Source organism: Emys orbicularis, chromosome 2, assembly GCF_028017835.1.
Source record: "Emys orbicularis isolate rEmyOrb1 chromosome 2, rEmyOrb1.hap1, whole genome shotgun sequence".
Taxonomy (NCBI): Eukaryota; Metazoa; Chordata; order Testudines; family Emydidae; genus Emys; species Emys orbicularis.
Genome location: NC_088684.1, coordinates 136333389 through 136360184, shown reverse-complemented (window position 1 = coordinate 136360184; position 26796 = coordinate 136333389). Strand labels below are relative to the sequence as shown.

The 26796-nt window shown below is 45.9% G+C and overlaps 1 protein-coding gene across 1 annotated transcript in view; it reads left to right on the top strand.

The window, feature by feature from the left end:
- The window catches only part of LOXL2 (lysyl oxidase like 2), an 80704-nt gene that overhangs the window by 21250 nt on the left and 32658 nt on the right, over positions 1–26796 (top strand). The window contains exons 3-4 of the mRNA XM_065399002.1: positions 14856–15067; positions 23258–23480. Of these exons, the coding sequence (XP_065255074.1) occupies positions 14856–15067; positions 23258–23480 (435 nt within the window). The remainder of the gene's footprint in view (positions 1–14855; positions 15068–23257; positions 23481–26796) is intronic.

Here is a 26796-nt window from a genome sequence, read left to right as displayed (position 1 = left end):
TGCCAGCTGATCCTCTCCCCTAGCATTTTCCCTTTGTCACCTCCATGCTGGCAACTTCCAGTGCAAAGGGGGAGGCTGCTTGTGAAGCCCTTCACTGTGCAGCAAAAGCCTCTGCAATTTGTATTGCATTAGTTCCTAACAGCTCCCATCGTTCACAAAGACCCCATCATGTTAGGTGCTGGGGTCCCTGCCTCAAAGAGCTTATAATCTAAATAATGGGCTTCTGGCATTCCTCCCTCAAGACTCTCCTGATCTTAAGGACGCTTCCGTGTCCTACCTCATCTATATTACCGTGCTTACTTCTCATCTGGGACGCTGGGTGGTTGTTAATTACTCAAGTCAATGCTACTCAGCAGAAGCATGTATGGCCAGCTCCAGATGTTCAAACCAAGACACATCTGCTATATATTAGTGCATGGGGAATGGGTGGAGAAATAGCTTGGTTTTAAAGGTCACTTTAAGTGTATGGAGTTAGTTGGGTAATGCCTTTGTTGTGATGGGGGAGTCGATAAACTGTTTGATACCTTTGCTTTAATAAAGGAGAGGAGGGCTGCTGGGGCAAGCGAAGGGCTGTATGGAGATGTTTTTTGATAAAAAGTGTAAATAGATGTCCAGTCCCCTCGTGACTTTGTGCTTTGGAAGCAAAAACATCTTGAAGTGTGTTTTAGAACTTGATGGTAACTAAAATAAAAAGATGTTTACGTAGCTGTGGGGACAGTGGGATAGGCCAGGCATTTGGAAAAGAAGCATAAATAGAGAAGATGGATGAGGAGGAAGACGGTGGATCAGCAATATGTGAATTGTGGCTTTTGCCAACAAGGTTGGAGGACTGGGAAATTCAGCCTTTAATTTACTTTCTAAGGTTTTATAAGGAGACAGCATAGCCCAATGGATAGAGCACTGGGCTGGGACTCAAACTGGGTTCTGTTCATGGCACGACCACTGGCCTGCTGGATGATCTTGGGCGAGTCACTTTGCTGCCTTGTGCCTCAGTTTCCCCATCTGTAAAACGAGGATAATGATAGCTACCTCCTTTTGTAAAGTGTTGTGAGATCTACTGATGTACAACATTAGATACAAGCTAGGTAGTATTATAAGAAGGGGGATTATGTACCTACTTCTCTTCATGATCCAAAATATAAGTAGTGCACATCTAGAATGGAGATTAATTTAAATTCCTACCACCTTATGAGGCTGTATCTTTCCATGTGCACTGGTTTCATGACCAGGATTCACACTTACGGGTGGTGATCTCACCAGGAACTTTTGCATTTTGACAGGTGTAAAAGGCCTCATCAGGCCCAGAAATGTAATCCAGTGCTGAGCTCAGCTCATTGTTGGCCTGGCTACTCCTGAAGTGGTCATGAGGATGAAGGAAACACATGGCGTGGCCAGTGCTTTGATAATGAGCAGAGCTTTCATTCCCTTTGATTTCCTCATGTAGCTTCCTCCACTTTTAAACTGGCCTTGGAAGGAGCTGGCACTGTAAATTGATCAAACCTACTGCCTGATGTCTGTATCCAAAAGAAGGATGAGGGTTTTTTCCCCCTGCTAGTCATATATGTTTAAACAGTTTGTGAACTAATTTCAGCCAATGGTGTATTTGCGGATTGTTCGCTTTGAATTTGCTACTTGTTACTCATAGTGGTGCATTTACTTGCAGTATATTATCCAGTCTGACCTCTCCATGTGCTGTATATTGTTCTAGATGTGGTGTGGTCCCTAGTAAACGAGGGAGACAAAGCTGGAATTGAAAACTGTGTGGAAGTCTGTCTGTAGTATGTTTTCTTTAATAAATGCCTCCTGTTTAAGGTATGTAATGATACATGGAATCATACTACTAGTATGATTAGTCACTAAGATCACATGGAATTGTTCCTGCTACCTGATTGGATGACTAAAGCTTTCTAAAACAGGAGAACTGTGAGTCCAGAATAACCAAAATTCCTGTTAGTGTAAAGAGACCCTGGGAATGTGTTAATGCAAGTACCCATACAAAGAATAGCTGCTTCCCAAACTTTCATGTGAATATATACATGAAATATATTCACTTGTATATTTGTGAATAAATAGGATCATGAACATGGTTGAACCAAATAGCTCCAAGCTACATCCAAACTAACACTTCCAAGCATAGTTTTTGCAGTTCTCATTCAGCTCTAATGATGGTAACATAATATTAGAATGTACAGAGGCAAAATCCCACAACATGATGAATGGTCAAGGCAGAAATCCCCCTCTGGGGCTACCTTGACTCTTCATCTTAGGATAAGTCACCAGTTCAGAACCACTGACTCATAGTTGTGTGTTTAAAAGCATTCAGCTTGCTTATGTCAATGAGCAGAAACCCCAAGCTGCTCAGACTAGATCGTCCTATCAGTCCCCTGGCTGGCTCCCTCATGATGTAGTTGCGTGGGTGTATATTTAATGTGGCAATTGAGCTTCTCTTCTGAAAAGCCCAGCTGTTGTGGTTTGCTGAAGTCGCCTAAGGTATCTTCTCCGCTGGAATTTTTTTTTTTTTTAAATGTTGACCAAAAGCCGTTCAGTCTGATGATCAGAGGAAAGCCTGAGGAATGTCAAACTGGGACGGTTCAGCTGGGATGGAAAAAACTAGTTGAGCTGGAGTAGATAATGAAGGGAAACAGTCATAGCTCTTCTAAACGGAATGTTGTTAGCCTGCTAGCTAGGAGGGGAAAATGCATTAGCAGCTGTTTACAGAGTGATGCGGTGGGCCCTGGGCCTAAGGATTTTAATTGCGAAAAGGATATGAACTGTCATTTCTTCTGCTTCCTCTGTAAAAACCAAGGGCTGATCTGTGCTGGGGATACAAGAGGGCACGAGGAGCCTTCTCTATCCTCCCATCTTATGTCCCTGTGCATAGTTTAGACTCATCTCTCCGTCATTGTGCTCCTGTTGCCTTGCTGGATTGCAGACTCTTGCCTTGACAGCTCCAGCATGTGCACCAGCTAGCAGGGCTAAGCCAACGTGTTGGGGAGCAAATGCTGCAATACTGCTGCTGTGTGCCTTGGAGCCCTGGAGCAGGACCGCTCTGAGGAAGTTTCCAAAGAGCCTAAGGGATTGAGGTGCCCAATTCTTTGGGAATTAGGCACTTCACTCTTGGAAAATCCCTGTCTAAAGCCATGATCTAGCCCCTTTGTGGCTATAGCAATACTAAAGGGAAAGGGCATAAACAAGCAGATTTTCTGCCACTCCCTGATTATTTTTTTTTATTTGTTTTTTTTTTTTAATGAACTATGAATAGTGGAGCCTGAGGGATGGGGACCAGATTCCCAGGAATAATAAAACCAGATCCATTCCAATCTGTGCATTAATCTGCATCCACATGGGTGTTTAAATGACAGGACTGTCACCAGGAGCAAGTTGGGGGAGAGGCGAGTAGTGGATATAGAAGGATATGTTTGTACTGCTTAATGCAAAACAGATGGCAAATGGTGATGGGAAAATGTTTGAAGGTTGTGTGAGCCTTTTGCAATTGGATCTAAAGCTGTGAGAAAGCGTCTGATTCAGACAGGGGAACCAAACCAGTTGAGATTCATGTGAACTTATTTGAAGCTGGGATTCTTTCTTAAAAATTCACAACAAAACTTTTATTTTTACTGTCTTCTGCACAATCTGAGGCTGAGATTTGTGGTTTCGTAACAACCCTTGGCCGTTGGTTACGTGGTAGGTGTTGTATCAAGGCTGTAGAGGAGGAGTGAGGAAACCCAATACAGACTTGAGAAAACTGAGGAAGCAGGAGAAAAAAAATAGATGGTTCGAACTGTTACAGTTCTCGGAATTGTAGTTTGATTTATGTATTTGTATTTTAGTAGCTCCTAGAGGTCTCAGTCAAGATTAGGTCCTCATGGTGCTAGGCATTATGCAAACACACACGAGAGACAGCCCTACTGTGAAGAGTTTACAATTCAATAGAAGAGACAGGCAGAAGGTGGAAGAAAGGAGGTATCATTAACCCGTTTCATGGACTGCATACTGGGTAATGACATGACACGGCTCTGTGCTTGTAAAACTAAACTGGCTCTTTATTAAGAGAACTATTTACAGAGATGCTGCAGCTAGCATTCTAGCCATGTGCACGCAGACTGACTTTCCGGTGCATAGGCACCAACTTCTCCTGGCACCAGTGGGTGCTCGACCCCCGGCCCCACCCTGACTCCACCCCTGCCCTGCCCCCATTCCAATCCCTTCCCCAAAGTCCCTGCCCCAACTCCACCCCCTCCCTGCCCCTATTGGACTCCTTCCCCAAATCCCTGCCCCGGCCCCGCCTCTTCCCTGCCTCCTCCCCTGAGCGTGCCGTGTTCCCACTCCTCCTCCCCCCCTCCCTCCCAAAGCTTGTTATGCAAGCGCTGGGAGGAGAAGCAGGGACACGATGCGCTCAGGGGAGGATGTGGAGGTGAGGTAGGGCGGGGCGGGGAGCTTGGCTGCCAGTGGGTGCAGAGCACCCACTAATTTTTCCCCGTGGGTGCTCCAGCCCCGGAGCATCTACGAAGTTGGCGCCTATGTTCCGGTGCTTCCTCCAGAGTCTCCCCTCCTGCAACCTGTGCTCCAGATTTCCATAGCCCCATTTTGCAGAAGGAGAACTCAGGCACAGAGAGATTAAGTGATTTTCCTAAGATCCCACAGGGTGTTTGTGGCAGAGTTGGAAATTGAATTGAGTCCCAATCCAGTGCCTAGCTTTCCTCCTGTTTACATCCATTTAGTTTAGACTGGTGTTTTACTTCACTCAAACCCGTGCCGCTTTAGTTGAAAGTGAGTTGTTTTTGGCGGAGCCATTGCTTAAAAACCATAGCCAAAGATCTGCAGTGCTTTCTCTTGTCCCTAATCCACTGCCTTGCTTCAGTGGGCTTGTCACACCTTTCTTGGGTAAAACAGCTTAAGTCAGGGAAGAGAAAATCTGTTGCCCTGGCCTGAGGATTACTTGTTGCTTTGTATGTTGGCTCTCTCTGTCTGTCTGTCTGCCAAAACTACATTTCGATAAAACAAGAAGTGCAGTTTGTGGAAAGGTGCCAGACAAGGAAGGAACAGACTCATTTATCTCAGTGAGTGGGGTTAACAAGAAACAGGATCCTTTCAGAGAGAAAGTGACTCTAGAGATATTAGTAAAACTGCTAGAGCTGGCTACATATAAAATACACGGGTGGGATGTTTAATGAGCAGAGACAGGGTGAGGTTTTGGATCCAGGTCAGGATTAGGCTAGTACACCTCTGCCCCAATATAACGCGACCCGATATAACACGAATTCGGATATAACGTGGTAAAGCAGTGCTCCGGGGGGGGGGGGCGGGGCTGCGCACTCAGGTGGATCAAAGCAAGTTCGATATAACGCGGTTTCACCTATAACGCGGTAAGATTTTTTGGCTCCCGAGAACAGCGTTATATCGAGGTAGAGGTGTAGTTGAATTCCAAGCCAGAGGGGAACTGAGGTTTGGGATAGATGGGACAGCATCTATCTCTCATAGCTGTTGGTGCGAATGGGTGGAAGTCGTGCAAGACTAGCTGAATAGCTCCAAAGGGGAGGGCTTGTTATGCAAGAGGCATGGTAATTCAATATGTTAATCAAGTCTCTTGTTTTTATCTGTCCTCCACCCCTGCATGAGGAAGATGGGTATTTGTGAGAACCCTTTTACAGTAAGGGAAGTGTTATCTAATCATTGTGTGGGACTGGGTGAGTCAAGAGTTCTGGCTTTTACTCCTTATGCTGTGCTGAGCCCCACAGCTCCAGATGAAGCACATGGGTCTCCAGCATGTCTGAGAATAAGGCCTCAGTTTCCCTGTCTGTAAACAAGGTAATACCTGGTTAATAAAGTGCTTTGGAATCTGCAGATTGGGAAGTCTGGTCTTGTAAGAGGATGGCCTTATGGCTGGTGCACTGGACTGGTACTCAGAAGACCTGGGTTCAAGTCCCTGGTCTGCCACAGACTCCCTGCATGACCTGGGGCAAGTCACTTAATCTCTGTGCCTCGGTTTCCCATTGGTAAAGTGCAGATGATGATGCTTCTTTTCTCCCATACTTTTTATCTGGTCTGTTTAGATAGTAAGCTCTTTAGGACACGAACTGTCTCTTACACTATATGTGCAGCCCCTAGCACAATCAAGCTCCATCTCGCCTCTCAGTGCTAATGTAATACACATCATAATAAGGGTGCGTGTTTGACTTTCAGTGGGATTCAGGTGCCTCATTTCCTTGGGCTCCTTTGACAATCCCAGGCAGCACCTAGCACAACACATCCCCAATCTTTGTTGGGGTTGCTATATGCTACTACAGGGGTCGGCAACGTTTGGCACGCGGCTCGCCAGGGTAAGCACCCTAGCGGGCCGGGCCAGTTTATTTACCTGCTGACGCGGCAGGTTCGGCCGATCGCGGCCCCCACTGGCCACGGTTCGCCGTCCCGGGCCAATGGGGGTGGCGGGAAGCGGCGCGGGCCGAGGGATGTGCTGGCTGCGGCTTCCCGCCACCCCCATTGGCCCGGGACGGCGAACCGCGGCCAGTGGGGGCCGCGATCGGCCAAACCTGCCGCGTCAGTAGGTAAATAAACTGGCCCGGCCCGCTAGGGTGCTTACCCTGGCGAGCCGCGTGTCGAACGTTGCCGACTCCTGTGCTACTGTAATAGAAAAACAAATATTGTATTGTCCCCATAAATGCACTCTGTGTCTATTGATCTCTCTCTACACGTGTACATGAAATATGACAATAGTCGTTTAAACAAGAAATCTGCTCGGGCTATTAAATATTGTTTACCGTGGTTCCTTCTGATTTTATGAGAAATCTGTTTTCCGTATTAGCCCAGCTGTTCTAGACATTAGCGTTGGAAGGATAAAGCGCATGTCTCTGTACTCGCTTTTTCACTGACTACGCACCAATTCAAGTGCAACCTACAGAACCCTGCAGTGGAGGGTTTGAAACCCATACAGAGTTGCAGGTGTAGAGGGGGGGAATCTTACCAGTCCTTTTAAAGAGTTCCCTGAGAAATATACATTTAGTTGTTTTGATTATTCCCCATCCTGTCCCCCCTTTAGTTTTCCAATGTAAAGTCTCAATCTGCAGCTCTTGATTCTGTCTATGGAAGTATTGCTTGAGTAATGACTTCAGGGTTAGATCCATGGTTAAAGCAATTGAAGGGTTGTATGGTTACAAATAGTTAGAGAGAAAACAAATGGGGGGGGGGGGGGAGAATAGATGTGGCTTATACTTGCTCTTCAGGCAGATCATGAAATGATGTTTCGTGCTGGCCTGTTATAGCCATTTGGAGATTGAAGTATAAAAAGGATGATTTATTTCCTGCCAATTTGATAATTTTTTTTCTCCTTGGCCAAGACAAGATACAAATCCGAACCAATGAAAAATGGATCTATTTAAGCTGAGTACAAGTCAGTATGGCTGGCTGGCTTGTTTATGTATTTTGGTGCATGAGCTTCTTCTGAGAGAGGGAGGCATGACCGGAGCCAGGAACTCCTGAGTTATTCTCCTGGCTCTGACACGGATTCCTTTCATGGTCTTAGGCAAGTCACTTAAACTCTCAGCACCCCAGTTTCCCCATCTGTGAAATGGGAAGATAGAGCAAGAGTGACGTGCCCAAGTGAGACAGTGGCACAGCTGGGAATAGAGAACCCCTGGGGTCCTGACTCCTAGGTCCTGGATCTGGCCAGTAGACCACAGCCTCCTTACAATGAGTCACTGGCAGAGCTGGGATGTGTGCCTCTCGCTTCCTAGACCACTTACCCACTCCCTGGGACGTCAGCACTGTCCCAGGAATGGATGTTACCTTGCGCTTCACCTAGCAGCTGCCTGACTAACTACAGAAACAGAACTTGGGCCAGTAGATTTTATTTTCTTAAATAACCTTCCTAAGATGGCAATTCCTTCTCTTGGGGTTTTGTTTGGGTAATTTGGGAAAGTCTCCAATGGGAAATTGCTGGCTTCCTGCTTTGCCTGTTGCTCTGATGTTGGAAATCCCTGGTACGCCCCAGTGAGGCACAGGGTGTTTGCAGCCTTTCCGTGTTAGGATGCTCTCAGCCCTTTTTTTTTTTTGGTTTTTCTAACACACATATTTGTCCCTTGAAAAAAACACAGTTCACAGAGCGAATGGTTTAGCTCTAAGGGGGTAACTGGCTCAAAGCTGCTGGCTAGAGAAAGGGTTGTCTTGTGAAGCCATTGGCCTGGGCCTCGGGGCCTGGGTTCAGTTCCTTGGCTCTGCCACAGATTTTCTTGGACAAGCTGCTTGGTCTCTGCCTCAGTTTCCCCTCTACTAGACAGGGTTAATAACATTTGCTTGCTCCCACCTTTTGTCTGACTTCTCTGTTTAGATGTTAAACTCTTCAGGGTTTTCTACTACTAGGTTTGTTTTCACGACCTAGCACAATAACACTTGGCTCTTACCCAGCACTTTTCATCAGGAGATCTGAAAATGCTTCACAAAGGAGGTCAGTATCAATCTCCCCTTCGCAGATGGGGAAACCTTGACCTCAGTTGGGGCCTGTAGGCTGCACCATAAAAATAATGAATCATTATAATGGAGAAGCAGGGTCGAACTGGGTGCAATATGGGAACAAGGATCCCAGATTTTTTGTTGTTAGCCAGGATAAGGACTGGCCATATGTTCAATATCTGGGATTTGCACTAGGCATCATTCAAAAAAGCCTCACGATTGCTATTGTGGGCCTTCCTCCCAGAACGAAGGGCATTCTAGAAGACGGAACGTCTGGGAGACCGTCCTTTGTTGTGAGGGCTCATCTCCTCCATCTCCTTCTCCAGTGCAGATTTCTGAGCTGCAGAAGGTTGCTGAGTTTTGAAAATTCAAGTAAACTGGAATATGTGGGTGGATTTTTAACCCTGAAGTTTGATTCAGAAGTTGGTGGTGGTGGTGGGTTTTTTTTTTTTTTTTTTTTCCAGGGGGTGGAGGGTGGGGAATAGTCAAGTATAATGAATTGAATATACAGGGAGTGGTGCTGACCTGGCTATTTGTGGATAACGTGCTAATAGAGCCGTATGGGGTAGATGTGCTCTACAGTCATAAGAACGGCCATACTGGGTCAGACCAAATGTCCATCTAGCCCAGTATCCTGTCTTCCGACAGGTTTCAGAGTAGCAGCCGTGTTAGTCTGTATCTGCAAAAAGAACAGGAGTACTTGTGGCACCTTAGAGACTAACAAATTTATTTGAGCATAAGCTTTTGTGGGCTACAGCCTACAGATTGACAGAGCCAGACGAGTACCCAGAAGTCACCTACTCCAGGACAGGCCCAACAAAGAAAGTAACAGAACACCACTAGCCATTACCTTCAGCCCCCAACTAAAACCTCTCCAGCGCATCATCAAGGATCTACAACCTATCCTGAAGGACGATCCATCACTCTCACAGATCTTGGGAGACAGGCCAGTCCTTGCTTACAGACAGCCCCCAAACCTGAAGCAAATACTCACCAGCAACCACACACCACACAACAAAAACACTAACCCAGGAACCTATCCTTGCAACAAAGCCTGTTGCCAACTCTGTCCACATATCTATTCAGGGGACACCATTATAGGACCTAATCACATCAGCCACACTATCAGGGGCTCGTTCACCTGCACATCTACCAATGTGATATATGCCATCATGTGCCAGCAATGCCCCTCTGCCGTGTACCTTGGCCAAGCCGGACAGTCTCTACATAAAAAAATAAATGGACACAAATCAGAAGTCAAGAATTATAACATCAAAAAACCAGGTGGAGAACACTTCAATCTCCCTGGTCCCTCGATTACAGACCTAAAAGTCACAATATTACAACAAAAAAACTTCAAAAACAGACTCCAACGAGAGACTGCTGAATTGGAATTAATTTGCAAATTGGACACCATCAAATTAGGCTTGAACAAAGACTGGGAGTGGATGGGCCATTACACAAAGTAAAACTATTTCCCTATGCATATTTCCCGCCCTCCCCCCCCACCCCCCCCCCAGTTCCTCATATCTCCTTGTCAATTGCTGGAAATGGGCCATTTTCATTACCACTACAAACAGTTTTTTTCCCCTCTCCTGCTGATAAAAGCTCACTTTAACTGATCACTCTTCTTATAGTGTGTGTATAGTAACACACACACACACACACACACACACACACACACACACACACACACAGAACATGAAACAATGGGTGTGGGTGTGGGTGTGTATCTATCTATCTATCTATCTACCTACTGTATTTTCCACTACATGCATCCGATGAAGTGGGCTGTAGCCCATGAAAGCTTATGCTCAAATAAATTTGTTAGTCTCTAAGGTGCCACAAGTACTCCTGTTCTTTTTGTCTTCCGACAGTGGCCAATGCCAGGTGCCCCAGAGGGAATGAACAGAGCAGGTGGTCATCAAGTGATCCATCCCGTCATCCATTCCCAGCTTCCGGCAAACAGGTTAGGGACACTATCCCTTCCCATCCTGGCTAATAGCCATTGATGGGCCTATCCTCCATGAATTTTTTATCTAGTTTTTTTTAACCCTGTTATAGATAGAGAAGTTCCATTACACTACTTAGTCCACTTTCCCTGCTGCCAGTGCAGATTGCCCACACTGCTCTTATGATCTCAAGTGCTTTTCCTAGTACAGTTTTAGACTGATTTTTTTCCAAATAGGACCCAAGGGATTTAGACACCTCGCTCCAATTGGAATGGGATGCCTCCCTACCCCTTCATAGATTCATAGATTCTAGGACTGGAAGGGACCTCGAGAGGTCATCGAGTCCAGTCCCCTGCCCGCATGGCAGGACCAAATACTGTCTAGACCATCCCTGATAGACATTTATCTAACCTACTCTTAAATATCTCCAGAGATGGAGATTCCACAACCTCCCTAGGCAATTTATTCCAGTGTTTAACCACCCTGACAGTTAGGAACTTTTTCCTTATGTCCAACCTAGACCTCCCTTGCTGCAGTTTAAACCCATTGCTTCTTATTCTATCCTTAGAGGCTAAGGTGAACAAGTTTTCTCCCTCCTTTCTCCCTTGTGCCTTTTGAAAATCTCCCCCTTAAATAATAACCCGTAATAAATTTTATATAAAGCTTTTTGTCCCTAGATATCAAAGCCTGTTACAAAGGGGCATGAGGATGTTGCATCCCTTATTTTACAGGTGGGCTTTTTTTAGATGTGTCCACGGTCACTCACTGGGACCGGTGGGACTAGATCGTCCAGTCTGGCCTATCCGCTGGGCCGTGATGCTGCCTCAATAGCTCAAGCAATGGCGCTTCCTCTGTATTCAACCTTACCTTGTCCTGACTGCCTCCCCTCCCCACTAACATAATTGTAAGTGGTCAAAATCTGATATGGGCGAATCCTCCCCAACCCATTTTGAAATGGGCTCTTGTCTTCATTATGTAGTTAATGTAAATGATTCTGAACACTGGCTTGACATCAGGAGGCCATTTCAGGAAGTGCTCCATAAATAAACCCTATACCAGGGGTAGGCAACCTATGGCATGCGTGCCAAAGGCGGCATGCGAGCTGATTTTCAGTGGCACTCACACTCGGGCGTAGCCAGGTGTAGCGAACAGGGGGAGCGATCACAAAAAAAGGCACCACCCGCTGCGGCGCTTTTACTGACGGGGCGGCGCTCCGGGTCTTCGGCAGCAGTTCGGCAGCGGGTCCTTTGGTGCCGCCGAACACACCCGGAGCAAGTGAAGGACCCATCGCCGAAGTGCCGCCGAAGACCCAGAGCGCCACCCCATCAGTAAAAGCACCGCCTGTGCTCGGCGGGAGAGCGGCCGCTGACCCGCTCCCCCTTTAGCTACGCTACTGCTCACACTGCCCGGGTCCTGGCCACCGGTCCGGGGGGTTCTGCATTTTAATTTAATTTTAAATGAAGCTTCTTAAACATTTTAAAAACCTTATTTACTTTACATACAACAATAGTTTAGTTATATATTATAGACTTCTAGAAAGAGACCTTCTAAAAACATTAAAATGTATGACTGGCACACGAAACCTTAAATTAGAGTGAATAAATGAAGACTCGGCACACCACTTCTGATAGGTTGCCGACCCCTGCCCTATCCTGACTGACTTTAAGGGCTGAGTACTCCCTTGGCAAAGCTGTGGTGGAGCATTTGCTGCAAGAAACACTAGGCCAAAGAGTCTCTGCCTCTCCTCAGGAAATCTCAATGGGAAAGAAATGAGGTTTTCTCTCTGGAAATGCAGTTCTATTGCCTGTATCTACAAGTAAACCTGCTCCTTGGCAATGCATCCATCTTCAAGGTTAAGAGTAGGGAGGCTTTTATAAGATGGACTTGGAAAAGAGAGTCTAGATTTCAAATCCGGCCTTTGGAGACACAGCAAAACTGTAATACTCCCTGCCAGGACAGTATGAAGCTGTGCAGTGTTTCAGGAGACTCTACCAGATCCTAACAGGGAGGAGGGGGCCTTGTGGTGCAAATGGGTTTTCCAGATTTGTGCTGAAGGAGCCACACAAATATATAGTCTTGCAATCACCTTCTACTTTGCCATCAGGATCCTGTGCGCTTGCATTGAGGTGCACAAGCAAAAGGCCTTAACGCCCTATGAGCTGGGATTTTCAAAGGGGCCTACTTCAGCTATTTGAATAGTGTTAGCCCTATTTTAAAGGGGGGTAAACTGAGGCAGAGAGAAGATAAGCAATTTGGAGCAGGGACTGTGTTTTGTTCTGTAGTCGTATAGCACCTAGCATAATGGGGTCCTGCTCCATGACTTGGGCTTCTTGGTGCTACTGTAATACACCACATAAATAACGAGAGGTATAGGCCAAATTTTCAAAAGTGACCTCTGGTTTTGGGTGCCCCCTTTGAGACACAGTATGGTTGAATGTTAAGCACCCACAACTGCAGTTAAAGTTAATGGGAGCAACAAGAGGTCAACACCTCTGTAAGATCAATACCTAGGCATGTGTTAAGCCAGTCTATCAAAATGAATGGATGCTTGAAAAAATACAGTCTAAGTGAGTTGCCCAAGGTTACTGAGTGAGTCAGTAGCAGAGCCCACAAGAGAGTGCAGGGATTTGAGCTGAGTCCCCTCCTCTAAACACACTAGGCCAGAGCCTCAGCCGATTGACTTTGGTGGGGCAACGTCTGTTTGCAGCAGGTGAGGATCTGGCTTGCGGCCTGTCGTATTTAGCAAGTTACACACGGCGATCACATAACCAAATGCGGGCTTTCTGGATCCTTCCTATCCAGGGCAGATGTGCTGATTCTATTTCTAGGCAACTCCGAATCCAAACGTGACCTTTCCTGCCTCTAGCAACTTGTATTTTTAATTGATTGCAGTGGATCAAAGCAGCACATGTTCCTTTAAAGTGCTGGGCTTTGTTCACTTTTAAGTGATTAAACTTGGGGAGGGGAGGGGGAGAATTCCACAGCTGTGATGTAACCATTGGGAACCATATACTCTTTATACTGTTGACAAGAAAAAGGACTTCTCCTGGAAGCTTCATAGAAACTTGCATTAGCTTTTTAATTGCTTGCCACAGCAGATTTTTTTTTTTCCAGTCAGCCTGAGCTCAGGGCTTGAATTTCTGAGAGTTCTGCTATATTCCTGCCCTCACATACGCTCAAAATGTGAAATCCATGTGGCCGTTGTGACTCATCTCCTGTCCCAAGTGCATTTCATCTAAAGGAGAAATCCAGTTTGAGCAAACAGCGAGTACACGCAAACAGCAATTGAAGAGACCCGCTTTTAAAACTTCTGCTCTTGGGGGATGAAAGGAGGGAGGAAGGATAACCCAGGGACTTTCATGCTAGCTTGGGATTTGAAACATCTGGGTTCAATTCCCTATCCGCCTCAGGACCTCCTGTGTGTGACCCTGGGAAGTCACTGTGGGTATGTCTACACTGCAGTTGAAGGTGTGATTAACGCTAGCACGTTACAATCTAGTTAGCATGGGTAACAGTAGTAATGTAGATGTGGTGGGCTAACAACCAGAGTACTAGCCCGTCAGGGACCCTGGGTACCATAGTACTGGCGTCCATAGTGAGGAAAGTGATGCACAAATACATTGCTGTGATGATATGAATTTCAGGCCCTGCTCACTTTTATGCTTCTGAGGCCAGATCCTCAGCTGGTGTAAATCAGCCTAGCTCAGTCCCAGGCATGTGAGTTAAGGCACAAAACAAGTAACGCCTAAAATACAAAGACAGTAGCTACCTTTTTTCCCCCCGTTACAGCATGCTAAATGCTGCCACACCTTATGGAAAGACGCAGCCGTAGCTGGCAAGTGCACAGTGGGCGGGAGACCCATTGCAGTTGGATCTTCAATTGTGCACACGTTTGTAAAGTTTCCCCTGGTGCTCAGTGGAGAGGACGTTTTAAGCAAGCTGAAAAACTGAAAATAAAAATATGGCTCTGCTATAGCCAAGGGTGGTGATGTTAAATGAAATAGACTAAAATAAAAATATTATTTAAACAACAACAAATATCTCATGTGAAGGATCTTTTTAGAAACTCCAGAAATGTCCTATTTGTAAAGGTCCATCCGGCCATAATACTTTTTGCATTCATATATAATATGTTTTTTGTCAGGGCATATTAAAGTCCTGTACATAGGTAGGTAAAGTATCATCGCTTTTGTAAGCTGGAGAAACAGACACTGAAAGATGAAGTGACTTGCCCAGGGTTGCTCAGAAGGTCAGTGGGGGAGCTGGGAACGGGACCTTCTGGACTCCCGGTGCTGACTTTGCATAAGCCACTTTGTCTTCCCTGTGTCAATTTATTCAGCAGTAAAACAAGTCAGGTGGAGAACCCAGGTGCCCTAACTTCCAGTTCCCTGATCTAACCATTCGGACCTGTTGCCTTGCTACAATGCATCCCTAAAATACCCTTTTTACCCTTAGAACATGAACATCCAGGTGGAGGACATAAGGATCCGAGCTATTCTTGCTACCTACCGCAGGCGTGTGCCTGTTACGGAGGGTTATGTGGAGGTGAAAGACGGAGGGAGCTGGAAGCAGATCTGTGACAAACACTGGACCGCGAAGAATTCCCGAGTCGTCTGCGGCATGTTTGGATTTCCGGGCGAGAGGAAATACAACGCCAAGGTCTACAAGTAAGAGGGGAGCTTTTTATAAGCCTTGGTCGTGTTTCCCGAACACTCGGGCCTTGTTCAAAAATGCAAATTTCAAATTATAGCGAAGACCTAGAAGTGGGCAAACCTCGGCCAGTTGCTTCATTCCTGTGGATCAGATTTTACTTCTGTGTAAATATTTTAAATGTCGGGCACTTCCTTTTGTAACCAGGGGTACATGAGGCCAGTCTGAGCCCAACCTTTTTGGAGGAGATAAAGTGATGTGAACAAATTATCTAAGTTATATCTGTTTAAAGTCAGACAAAAAGATGGGCTTGGTTCACTGTCTTTCTATTTCCAACTACTAGATAGTCCTAATATTCTTTCTTTCTTTTTTTTCTTTCTTTGTGGGCTCTGTGTGTGTAACGTACGTATATGACTACGGTCTGAGTCCTGCACTTAGATCTTCGTGGAGGCCCATCAATCTCAGAGAGCCTGAGCAGGCATAGAGGTCTGTCTGCATAGATCCAGTTGTATGATCAGGGCCGGTACATGCCGTGACAGCAGTTTTAACCGATTGGAATTGCAGTAAAACAGGTCCTTGTTTTGTCTCATAACGCAAGATTCCTCATTCACACGACTGCATAGAATTCAGGGTTTCACACCTCGGACGAAATGTTTACCCAGGGTTTACCAAGCTTCTCTGGTATTTGCCTCTCACCTGGGCTCACCCTCCGTAGTTCCTGGGTGTCTGGCTGCCAACTCACTGAATTTAAGGATTGTGAGTTAGTTGCTGCTTAGGAGCTGTCTGCCTTGGAGAAATTTTCCAATAATTCTCCCACTGTTCAGCTCCACTGGAGTTAGCAGCCTTGGGAGCTCTTCAATAGCTGGACTGCCAACTGCCTTCACTGTATTAAGCACCATGTCAATTAGCCCTGCTGTGAACAGGGTTAGATGACACGCCGCTTGAAATGTCGGCAGCCTGTCTACGCTAGGCCTCCCAACATGGCTGTTGCCTGTGGATCTGAAATGATGTTAGCAATGGTGGCACATTAGTCAAGTGTCCCTACTGTAAACAGGGCTTTACTGCTACTCTATAGTGCGCTGTCTTGCAATATCCACGGAGGGCATAAAATGAGGGAAGAGAACGAGGGTTATTTAGTCTGCAGAAGAGAAGAGTGAGGGAGGATTTGAAGAGAAGAGTGAAAGGGGGTTCCAAAGAGGATGGATCTAGACTGTTCTCAGTGGTGGCAGATGACAGAACAAGGAGCAGTGGTCTCAAGTTGCAGTGGGGGAGGTCTAGGTTGGATATTAGGAAACACTATTTCACTAGGAGGGTGGTGAAGCACTGGAATGGGTTACCTAGGGAGGTGGTGGAATCTCCTTCCTTAGAGGTTTTTAAGGCCCGGCTTGACAAAGCCCTGGCTGGGATGATTTAGTTGGTGTTGGCCCTGCTTTGAGCAGGGGGTTGGACTAAATGACCTCCTGAGGTCTCTTCCAACCCTAATCTTCTTTGATTCTATGATCCCTGGGGGAAAGCCTGCAGTGTCCTTTTGGCTGCATGCAGAATAAAACTAGCAGGAATCCTGACTGTCCCCCTGCGAGCTAGCATGCTGCAGATTTGTTTTTGTCTCCAGCTAGTAACCTAAACACATTTTGCTCTTTACAGTTTACAACAAGGCAGCTGCAAAATAGCTTATGCTAAGAAATCATCCAGTTTCTCCCCCAAGTCCGTGATCTATGGAGCTGGACCAGGGACTAAGCTGGTGGGGGAGAATTTTATTCGTAAGAGGCAATAGTTGTCGTTTTTCCGCTTGTGCCTTTAGCTCACAGGCGGGCTGTTTCTCTAGGGTCCTGTTGGAGTTGACTGGCTGCGCTTCATGTTTCTCATTAGTAAGATGAAGACAATCGGTTGAAAAGATCCTGGGGCTGGAATACTGTAAAGCGGCACAAATAAAACACCCAAACTAGAGGTTTTTTGTTTTCTGGCGTCTAAGGGATACAAGTGGTGAAGTCGTAATTGCTACCAGGCGGTCTCATGTTTTGTTCTGGACTATTGGAGTAGAGGAACACGTGTTTCCATCCATGCCTGTTTTCTCTCCTGAGCTAAAGAGATACTGTTGTGCTCCTGCACTGCACATCAGAACCACATAATCAATTCGCTCTAATAAGACCAAGCAGATCCTTCCTGCTCGGCACTTAGAGGTGTTTCCAAGAAGGATGGTATCATTTTAATGGTTGGAAGCAACTGTACTTACTAAATGATGGCTTGGTAACTTTCCTTCAGCCCACGATAGTGCATGTGCCAGGGAGATTTAGGCTAGATATTGGAAAGTTTTTCCTAACTAAAGGATAGTTAAGCACTGGAACAGGTTACCTAGGGAGCGTGTGGAATCCCCATCATTGGAGGTTTTTAAGAACGGGTTAGACAAGCACCTGTCAGGGATGGGCTAGGTATACTTAATGCTCCCTCAGCACAGGGGGATGGACTTAGAGCAGTGGTTCTCAAACTTCGTTGCACTGCGATTCCCTTCTGACAACAAAAATTACTACACGACCCCAGGAGCCGGGACTGAAGCCTGAGCCCACCCGAGCCCTGCCACCCTGGGCGGGGGACCAAAACCAAAGCCCAAGGGCTTCATCCCCGGGTAGCGGGCTTGTAATCTGAGCCCCACCACCAGGGCTGAAGCTGAAGCCTGACCCCTGGGTGGTGGGGCTCAGGGTTTGGCCCTGGGAGGTGAAGCTCGGGCTTTGACTTCAACCCCAGGTGGTGGGGCTCAGACTTCGGCTTTGGCCCCGGCTCCAGCCAGTCTAACGCCAGCCCTGGAGCCCCCATTAAAACAGGGTCGCAACCCACTTTGAGGTCCCGACCCACAGTTTGAGAACCACTGGACTAGATGACCTCTTGAGGTCCCTTTCAGCCCTACATTTCTATGATTCTGTGTGCATCATATCCACCAAGATGCCTTTGGTCTATCTGAGGTGGGAGTCGTGTTTCTAGGTACATGCAGTATCTTTCCTTATGTTCTCTATTAAGGATTGGGTTATTTACCTTTAAGCATTGTAAGCTGAATCTCGTGCATGTGTGTGTAGGATGTGTTCAGGTGCATAGTTATGGATGAGATAAAGTATGCTCTGTGTGTACAGATATATATTTAATCAGTACACATTGTGTGTGTGGATTAGGATATTCAGATCAGGGATTTTTGCATATTTCTAGTGCATATAAAAATAAATAATACAGCATTATTAACCCAATGTTACAGATGGGAGAAAAATAAGGCATTATTTAGCCTGATTTTCAGAGGCACTGGGGATGTGCAGCTCCCTGGGACCACAGTCTGAGTTGTGGATACTCTAAATACCAGCCTCTAAGTGACTTTTCTAAAGTCACACAGTAAGTCAGTGGCAGAGAACCTAGTGCCTATTCCCCTGCAGTCTCCCCCTTGTATCTATGTGCCAGGCCCAGCTACAGGTAAAAGGGAGAACTGATATCTGAGGTGTTGATACCCAAATAAAGATATTTGGAAAATGTGTTGAATATTTTCCACAGTGTTGGAACAGCCTGGGGTGTGATTGTGCCAAAGGAGGAGAAGTTTGAATTGTGTTTGTACTTTCCTAAGTACAGATCTGTCAGACTTTATTGGATTGTCACCTCTAAAAGAATTGTTTCCCTTCCTGTGGCATTGCGTGTGTGCTCAAAGTTACTGGAACCCTGCATTTAATGCATTAAGACTCCTTATTAGGGCAAAGCTGTATTGAATAGTGGCCTGCCAGGACTAAGTAAAACTCCAAGGGTCCTGCCCCATAGGCATGTGTAAAATCAGGGCTGGTGTCTTCAGTGGTAGTCTCTGCTTCGGTCACTCTAAAGTCCTTCTCAGGAATCCAGGTCATCTGTCATATCCTGCAAATCCAGGGCTCATCCTCCATTCTGTAGCTTATTCCGCCCACTGTCTAGTCCTATTGAATAGTGGTTTGAGGAAGGAAAGATTTCATCCCTCCCTGGTCACGTGGAATGAGCCTCTTTCCCATGTGAGTATCAAGCCCTGTAACGTTTTTCTCAGGCTTCGCACGGCATAATTTGTAAATAGCCTTTTCCTGCGAGTGGAACCTTTCACACTGTTATCCCACAGCTGGGTAACCAGATTTCAGATCCGGTTCCTAAACCGGCTTCATAATGCTGCAGGTTAGGGGTTGTGAACACCCCCTTCCATACCCACAGTCATCCCCTTTCCTGCTAACTGCAGCTTGGCAGGCTGAGCTAGCAGAAATTCAGCTTTGCTTCTGCACCATGGTGGGAGGTGAAATAATTTGCAGATGGATCCTGCTTGAAAGAAAACAACTTAGCTCATCATCCTCTTGCTGCCAAAGTTTTATCCCTCAATATAACTTAGCTTCTCCATTTGATGGCACAATTTCTGTTAAGAAACAAAACAAACCTCAGTGCATTTTCCATGCTCCCGTTGCTCCTTCAAAGCTATTTATTTAAGAGCTTTCATAAATTCATCTCCCAAACCCCAGTTCCCGTGGTGGAAGGGGAGCAGTATTAGTTCCATTTTACAGATGGGCAAATTGAGGGAAGATAGGTTTATGGTCGGATATCCTGAACCTCTGCAACTCTCACTGGAGTGAGCAGGAGCTCAGTCCAAGATGGTCAAGAGAGTATAAGAGCTGGGAATAGAACTCAGGAGTTCCTGGCTTTCTGACCTGTATTCACATCAAACTATTCCTTTCTCATCTATGGCTGAGAGCTGCCCTCAACCTTAAAATCATAAGATCATACATCTGTGTTTGAATTTATGGGGCAATGCATTACGCCCTGTCTGGAGAACAAATCTCTGCAGGTTTTTACTGGGAAAGCAAGATCCCCAGTAGGCAGAAGACAACAGATCTGGCAGCTCCTCTGCCCTGCTGCACAAGGCTGGAGAAAGGATGCTTGCTAACTTGTGCAGATGCCTGCCCCAGGGGGAAAGTTAATCAGGGTGGAGATGCTGTCTTTCAGCAGAGCCAGAAACCGGTGTCTCAGGCCCACTGAATCAGAGGGGAGAGTATTTGATTGATTTTTTTCCCCCTGTTAATCCATCGAAGGACAGGATTAGCTCCCCCTAAATTCCCGATGATGCTCCATGCTTACCTACAGCAGGTGGCCAAAATCATTGCTTCAGTTCATTATACCATGGAGGAATTTTCCCCAGTGACTTTGGCTGGCTGTAGCCACTGGTTTATGCTCTTCTCTAATGAAAGCCGTTTATGTGGCCCCTGGCCCCGCTCACACCATTCCTACCAAAGCAGGGCTGCTCTTAGCTGAATCTTGAACCTTCCCTCAGACTGATGATGGGGCTCTTGTGTTGTTTCCATTAAAGCTGATAGAGGGACAGTTCAATGGATGGTGAAGATCAGTTTTTAACGACCCATTAAAACACACTCAGTTGATTCTGTCTCTGTCTTTATTCATATCCCTTTGGCTTTGGTAGAGTTACTCCTGATTTACGCCAGTGTCAGTGAGGTTTGGATAGGCTCCTTTCTGGATCATCAGTTCCAGAAAGTCTTCAATAATCTACTGGGTAGCCTAGGGAACTGTAAAGTAAACTGTAGTCTACAACCTTTGAAAACCCAGAATCTGTCAAGGGAGGTGAGCTGACAACAGGCCCAGGGTATTTCCTGGGTATTAACAACCAGTTTACCAAGGGCTATTAATGCCAGCCAGATGTAAATACCTCAAGAAATTCCTTGGGATGAGATCATTATTTGCTATAAAAAGACAGCCCTTCATTTGCTATTATAAGGCAGACCCATGTTCCTTGTCTGCTTGCAAAATTCATGTAACTCTTGGCGTGTGTATGGCGGGTCAAGGGTTTCCAGTGTAAATGCTTATAATGCTTGTATTTTTCTAATGAACAAAAAAACTGAATCCCGAACAGCCAGCTCTCATGAGTATAAATATCTCAATGTAGGGCCAGATTCTGATCTCCATTACACTGATGTAAATCCGGAGTAATGTCAATGTTCACTGAAGTCAGTTTTATTCTCAAGTTTACCCTGGTATGACTGACAGCAGAATCTGGCCCCTTGTTTGTATTCCAAAGTGATCAGTTATTAACTTTGGGGTCACTTCTGCTGGGATTTTCAGACCCCTAAAGGAGTTAGGCACCCAGTTCTCGCTGCCTTTCAATCCCAGGCTTCAGTCGAAAGTGGAACTGGATGTTCCTGTTAAGAAATGGCTGGCCCAAACCCATCAGCTGGGTTTCCTTATTTGCCTGCTGTGCGTGTTTCTTTCTAAACGGGATGTTGACTTCGTTACTTTTGCGCTCTAGCTGGTGACTCCCTTTTAAACTTGTGCCAGGGAGACTTAGTTGGGGGTGGGGATGGATGGTGGAATAGAGCTGTTCGAAAGGTGGTTTAATTTTTGTAATTTCAATGAAATTTCAAAGTTTTGCCATCACCCCGCCTCTGAAAACCAAACAAAGCTTGACTGATTTTTGTCCTGGGTTTCTATCTGTTTGACTTTTAAATTAACTGTCTATTGGTTTTGGGGGTAAATTTAGTGGTGGGGGGAGATTTTATTTTTGGTTTGACAGCCTTGGAGAACTTTATGTACAAGACAGACAAGTTTCCCCTGCACAGCTCCATGATGATGGAAGGATCCAGCTCTAGGAAGGTTACAGCTCCGTATCCAGGAGCCATTGCAGCCTAGACACCGCTGCTGAGACTGATGACAAGGATGGGCCATTAGAACCAACTGTTGAATGGTGGATTCTGTCCTTTTGGACAGCTGCCCACTGGGAAGCAGACTGAGATCCTATTTCACGTGGCCCCTCTGAATGGTCATCAGATGGGAACAACTTTCAGTCGCTTCCAATCTAGGCTGGATTGACACCAACAACCTAGTTAGCGGGAAAAGACTCTCTCTCTCTGCCAGCTCCCTGAACTGTTCAGCTGCCCTCCCCCCGTTTTGGCTTTCCTTTATCAATGCTACAATTAATCAAAACCTTAGCTTCATTTCTTAGCGCTTTGTCCACCTTAATTACACTCTCCTAGCTACCTTTCGGATCACTGTCACTCCTTTGCTACTCACTCCGGAATAGTGGCACATGTGGGCTCTTGTAAAGACACTTCTGGATTACAGTTGTGTGTTGGCTCCTTTGGATTTTGATTAACTTAATTTGCAGAATCTCCCCTCGGGTGGTGGTAGATGTCCATTCATTCCAACCAACCAACCAACCATTTTAGCTCAGATGCAGCCATAAGACAGCCTTGTGTTTTTGGTCGGGAGGAAGTTGAACAGTTTTTGGTTTTGGTTTTTTTCCCATGGGCTTATCTCTCCTCCACTCCCCAGTCACTGGAGTCATTCCCACTGAGCGATCCAGTTTGGGAGCAAGATGTGGAATCTCCTGCCAATCTCCTCTGCTGTAAACGTGTCATAAGGAGAGTTGCTCTCAGAAGCTCTCCTTAGGCTCGAGGCTGTTAACACTGCAGCTCTGAGAAGCGTTGGAGAGCCCTTGTTTTATCTCCAGTTTTGCCATCTTCCCCCCAGCTAGTTTACTGGGATAACAACTATGTCAAGGGCCACATTTTCATGGGGCCTGCAACAATGCACCAGCTTTATTTGCTCTGCACCAGTTTGCATATGCCCCCCCCCAAAATCCCTGCATTTTGTGCAAAGTGTCAGTTTATGCCTGTGCAGCGTGTGGTGCAAGTAGAATTGTACAAGTGTGTCTGTGTCCCTTTGGGTGGCTGATCCAGAGAGAGGATAGTCTCCTGCTACTGCTCCCTGCTCATGGACTTAGTCCTTTCACTCAAGTAGCAGAGGTCTGAACTTCAGACCTGAGATCAGTCCTTGGTGACAAACTAAACAAAGGGTGATTACACAAGGAAATGGATCTGTGGCCAGTCAATCTTAACTTGATTAAATTAATTCTTTTTAAATGTAGTTAAACCAGTGCAACTTCTGAGTGTAGATAAAGCCTGTATCACCCTGCTCTCAGCTTCCCTGTCCAGCTTCAGGAAGCAGATGAGATATGGGAAAGATAGGAAAATTTCTGTACTAATCCATTTGCTAGAAATTTAGCAGTAGTCTTCAGTTAATCCAGGGTTCTTTTAAAGTTCAGCTGCAGTATTTGTCTCAACAACTTCTTGTGGCAGGGAGTTCCACAGGCTGGCGGTGCAGAGAATGATTTCCTTTGAGTGGTTTTGAATGATTTCACTAGCTGTCTGATTTCCTTTTTCTTTCAGGATGTTTGCCAGCAAGAGGAAGCACAATTATTGGGCTTACTCCATGGACTGCACTGGCAACGAAGCTCACATCTCCAGCTGCAAACTGGGCAACCATCTCAGTGTGGATGCCGAGAAGAATATCACCTGTGAAAACGGGATGCCTGCCGTGGTGAGCTGCATCCCTGGGCGTGCCTTTGCTCCCAGCAGCAACAGTGGCTTCCGAAAAGCCTTTAGGCAGGAGGTAAGGAGACAGCTCCAGCCATCCCACTAGAAAGAGCTTTGATGTTATGGGTGTGTGTTTAAACTGCATAAATACGATCAGCTATCGGAGATGTGGAAACTTCAAACATCAAACTAATTTCATCCAGCTCCAATAAGACAAATTATTCTGAATGAATGCAGTGTAGTTTACCATTAGAAACAGTTTTATCCTAACACAAGACAGGCTCCAATCCTGTAAAGGCTCACCCATGGGCATAGCTTTATCCACTGAGTGGTCCATCCACTTAGTGGAGCTGTTCACAGTGAGTAAAGTTTAAGCATATGAGTAAATCTTTGCAGGATCAGGGCTGTACTGTGTTAGGACAAAAATGCTTGTGTGTGACTGACGGTAAATTATGCTGCATGCATTCAGGATAATTTGTGGTGGTGGTAGAGCTGGATGAAATTAGTTTGAGTTTTGAAATCTCCATGAAAAATTTAATCCGTTTCAAATTTCAGCCAAAAATTAAAACAACAAAGGGGGGGGGGGGAAAGGAGTTTTGACAAATTTGTCCTTGTTTTTCAACCAACTATAGCACTGGTCAGAATGTTTTTGAATTCCTATGCAATTCTGACCAGGAAAAAAAATTAGTTTTTTGGGGGAGATGTAATTTATTTCCTGTTTTTGAACATTTCTAATAATAATTATTTATTAGTTGTCACTTGCACTATAATAGTGTTTTGAGGCCCCTCCCCATATCAGGACTGCATTGTGCTAGGCGCTGTACGTACACATAATAAGAGAGAACCCTGCTTTAGGGTAGCTTACAATTGAAAGCTCCAGTCTGTAAATTGTTCTGCATAGGTACTCCTCTATTGATTTCCGCCTGGCTCCACATGGAGCTAGTTGCAGGATCAAAATAGACAAGACAGTCAAAGGGTGGGAGAAGACTGGGAACTGAGGTGCAGTGAGACTGAGGGTATGTCTACATTGCAATAACTGTGTGTGATTGCAGCTTGTGTAGATATAGCCAAGCTAGCTTTAATCTAGCTAGATCAGAACAGTGAAGCTATGGCAGCGCAGGCTGTATAATCCCACCTAGAATCCTGGGTAATTATTTGAATCACTCACCCGCACTGCTAGCTCATTATGCCTACACAAGCTGCAATCAAACCCTGGGATTGCAGTGCAGCCGTGTCTAAGCCATTTCCCCGATGGCGTCAGTGGCAGATGTAGAAATGGAACCCAAACCCGCTGAGTCCCACTCCCAATGTCTTAAAAACAAAACCACCTGCCTTGCGGTTCTTAATTCCCTTCCCCTCCACCAGCAGAGTTCTCTTGACAATGAGCGTCCCAGCACATAGATTGCATTGGGCGTCCATCCTCCAACCTCCCTGCCGTTCTAACTCGGGATGCTTGGCTCAAGATGTTGTGGGATTTGTTTAGTGCTGAAGTTGGCAAGGCAATAAGCAAGTAGGAAGAAAATAAATATCTCGGGGGGGAGGGATAGCTCAGTGGTTTGAGCATTGGCCTGCTAAACTCAGGGTTGTGAGTTCAATCCTTGAGGGGGCCACTTAGGGATCTGGGGCAAAACCAGTACTTGGTCCTGCTAGTGAAGGCAGGGGGCTGGACTCGATGACCTTTCAAGGTCCCTTCCAGTTCTAGGAGATGGGATATCTCCATTAATTTATATATCACAGCTTCGTTTTGAGTTGTTCTGCTGAAGCCAGTTGAACAATTGCCTGGCTGCTGCTGGGCTTGCTGGTTCGCAGTTAGACTCTGCTGGTTAGTCTCTCACTATAGATATTGTAGATACAAAATAGCCAAGATATTGGATTATCTTCTACTGACAAATACCGTTGAGTGACAGAAGATCCTAGCACGAGGGCTTGTTTGGATTTTAAGGGGATTTAGTGCTGGGGAAATGTCAAATTGACCTCACCCATGGAGAATGAAGATTTGTGATTTACACTCATCCCCACCCCGGACAGGCTCAGCACAGGTAGCATGATGCCCTGCCAACCTGTCTCACCCGGAGCCAGGAGAGTGGGCCCTGGGGATAGAACTCCAGTCACTCTTTTTGGCCTCTCTGCTGAGGCTGCCGACAAGTAGGACAGTGAGTAGAGTGGTGGGTTTGGTGAGGTGGACAAAGACAAAACTTGCTTCACAAAGGTCACCAAAGAGTCATGAGGTGGGAAAGGCATTTGATCACTACTAAGCTGTGATAGATTCAAGCTAGTGACCCAAGTCTGGGTTTTCTACATAAAACAGCATGGCCTAGTCAATAGGTCACTAAAATGGGTGTCAGGAGGCGTGGATTCAGTTCCCATCTCTGCCTCTGACTTACTGTAACCTTTGGCAGGTTACTTCCCCTCTCTGTGCTTCTGTTTCCCTCCCACCCTTCATCCATCTTGTCTGCTTAGATCATACGGCCTGTAAAGAAGGGAATGTCTCTTACTATGTGTCTGTTCAGGGCCTGCAACAACAGGGCCTTGATCTCGGTTGGGCCATTGATAATTCACACGCCTGAAGTTATTCACGTGTGTGGTCAAGTGTTTACAGGATCTGGGCCTCAGAGATGAAAGGCTCTGTAAACCATGACTACTCTTCTGAGCTGTTCAAATCGCCAATTAATTCTTTAAGCATTCATGTAGGCTCTGGAGGTCCTTCAGCTGAGCCCGGCCTGGAGGACTGTATGTACCTCCAATTTTAAACACTGGAGGTTCTTTGGTCTCAAGCCTCACTCAAATCATGTACTGTTCACTTATTTATGGCCGGCTCTCCAAAGCAGTAGTGCATTCTCCAGCTGCAACCCCAGCTGCTTATCTCTCTACTTGGAAGGTAATGGGCAGAGTTGGAAAAGGTTTTAATCCTCCCAGTGCTGAGTTTAAAAATAAAATTTTAAATCTATCCTGGTCTGGATTTGAACCAGCAACCCAGCCATAAAAGACTCCATATCCCATTCCCAGTCTCATTCTGTCTCCTGCATCCCTAGCTCATAGGGTGAATTGAAAAATGGGATGTTGTTTTCATGAGTGTTATCCCTTTTTTTAATCAAAATTTGAAATTTTGATAAAGTGTTTGCTGGAATTTAAAAAAATAAAATATTACCACCAGCTCTACAGCAGGTCAAAAAACTAACCAAGGTACTTTCTGTGCCATTACCCTGGTATGTGAGTGCCTCACAATCTTTAATGTATTCAGCGTCACAAACAAACAACCTGGTTTTCATTTAGACTTCAGTGAAAAGTGTCATCAGAACTGTGAAAATGGTTCTGACTGGGTGCCATTACCGCAGTATCTGTGCACCTCAAACATGAACAGTTCTTTTCAGAACTCCCCTGTGAATAGGGAA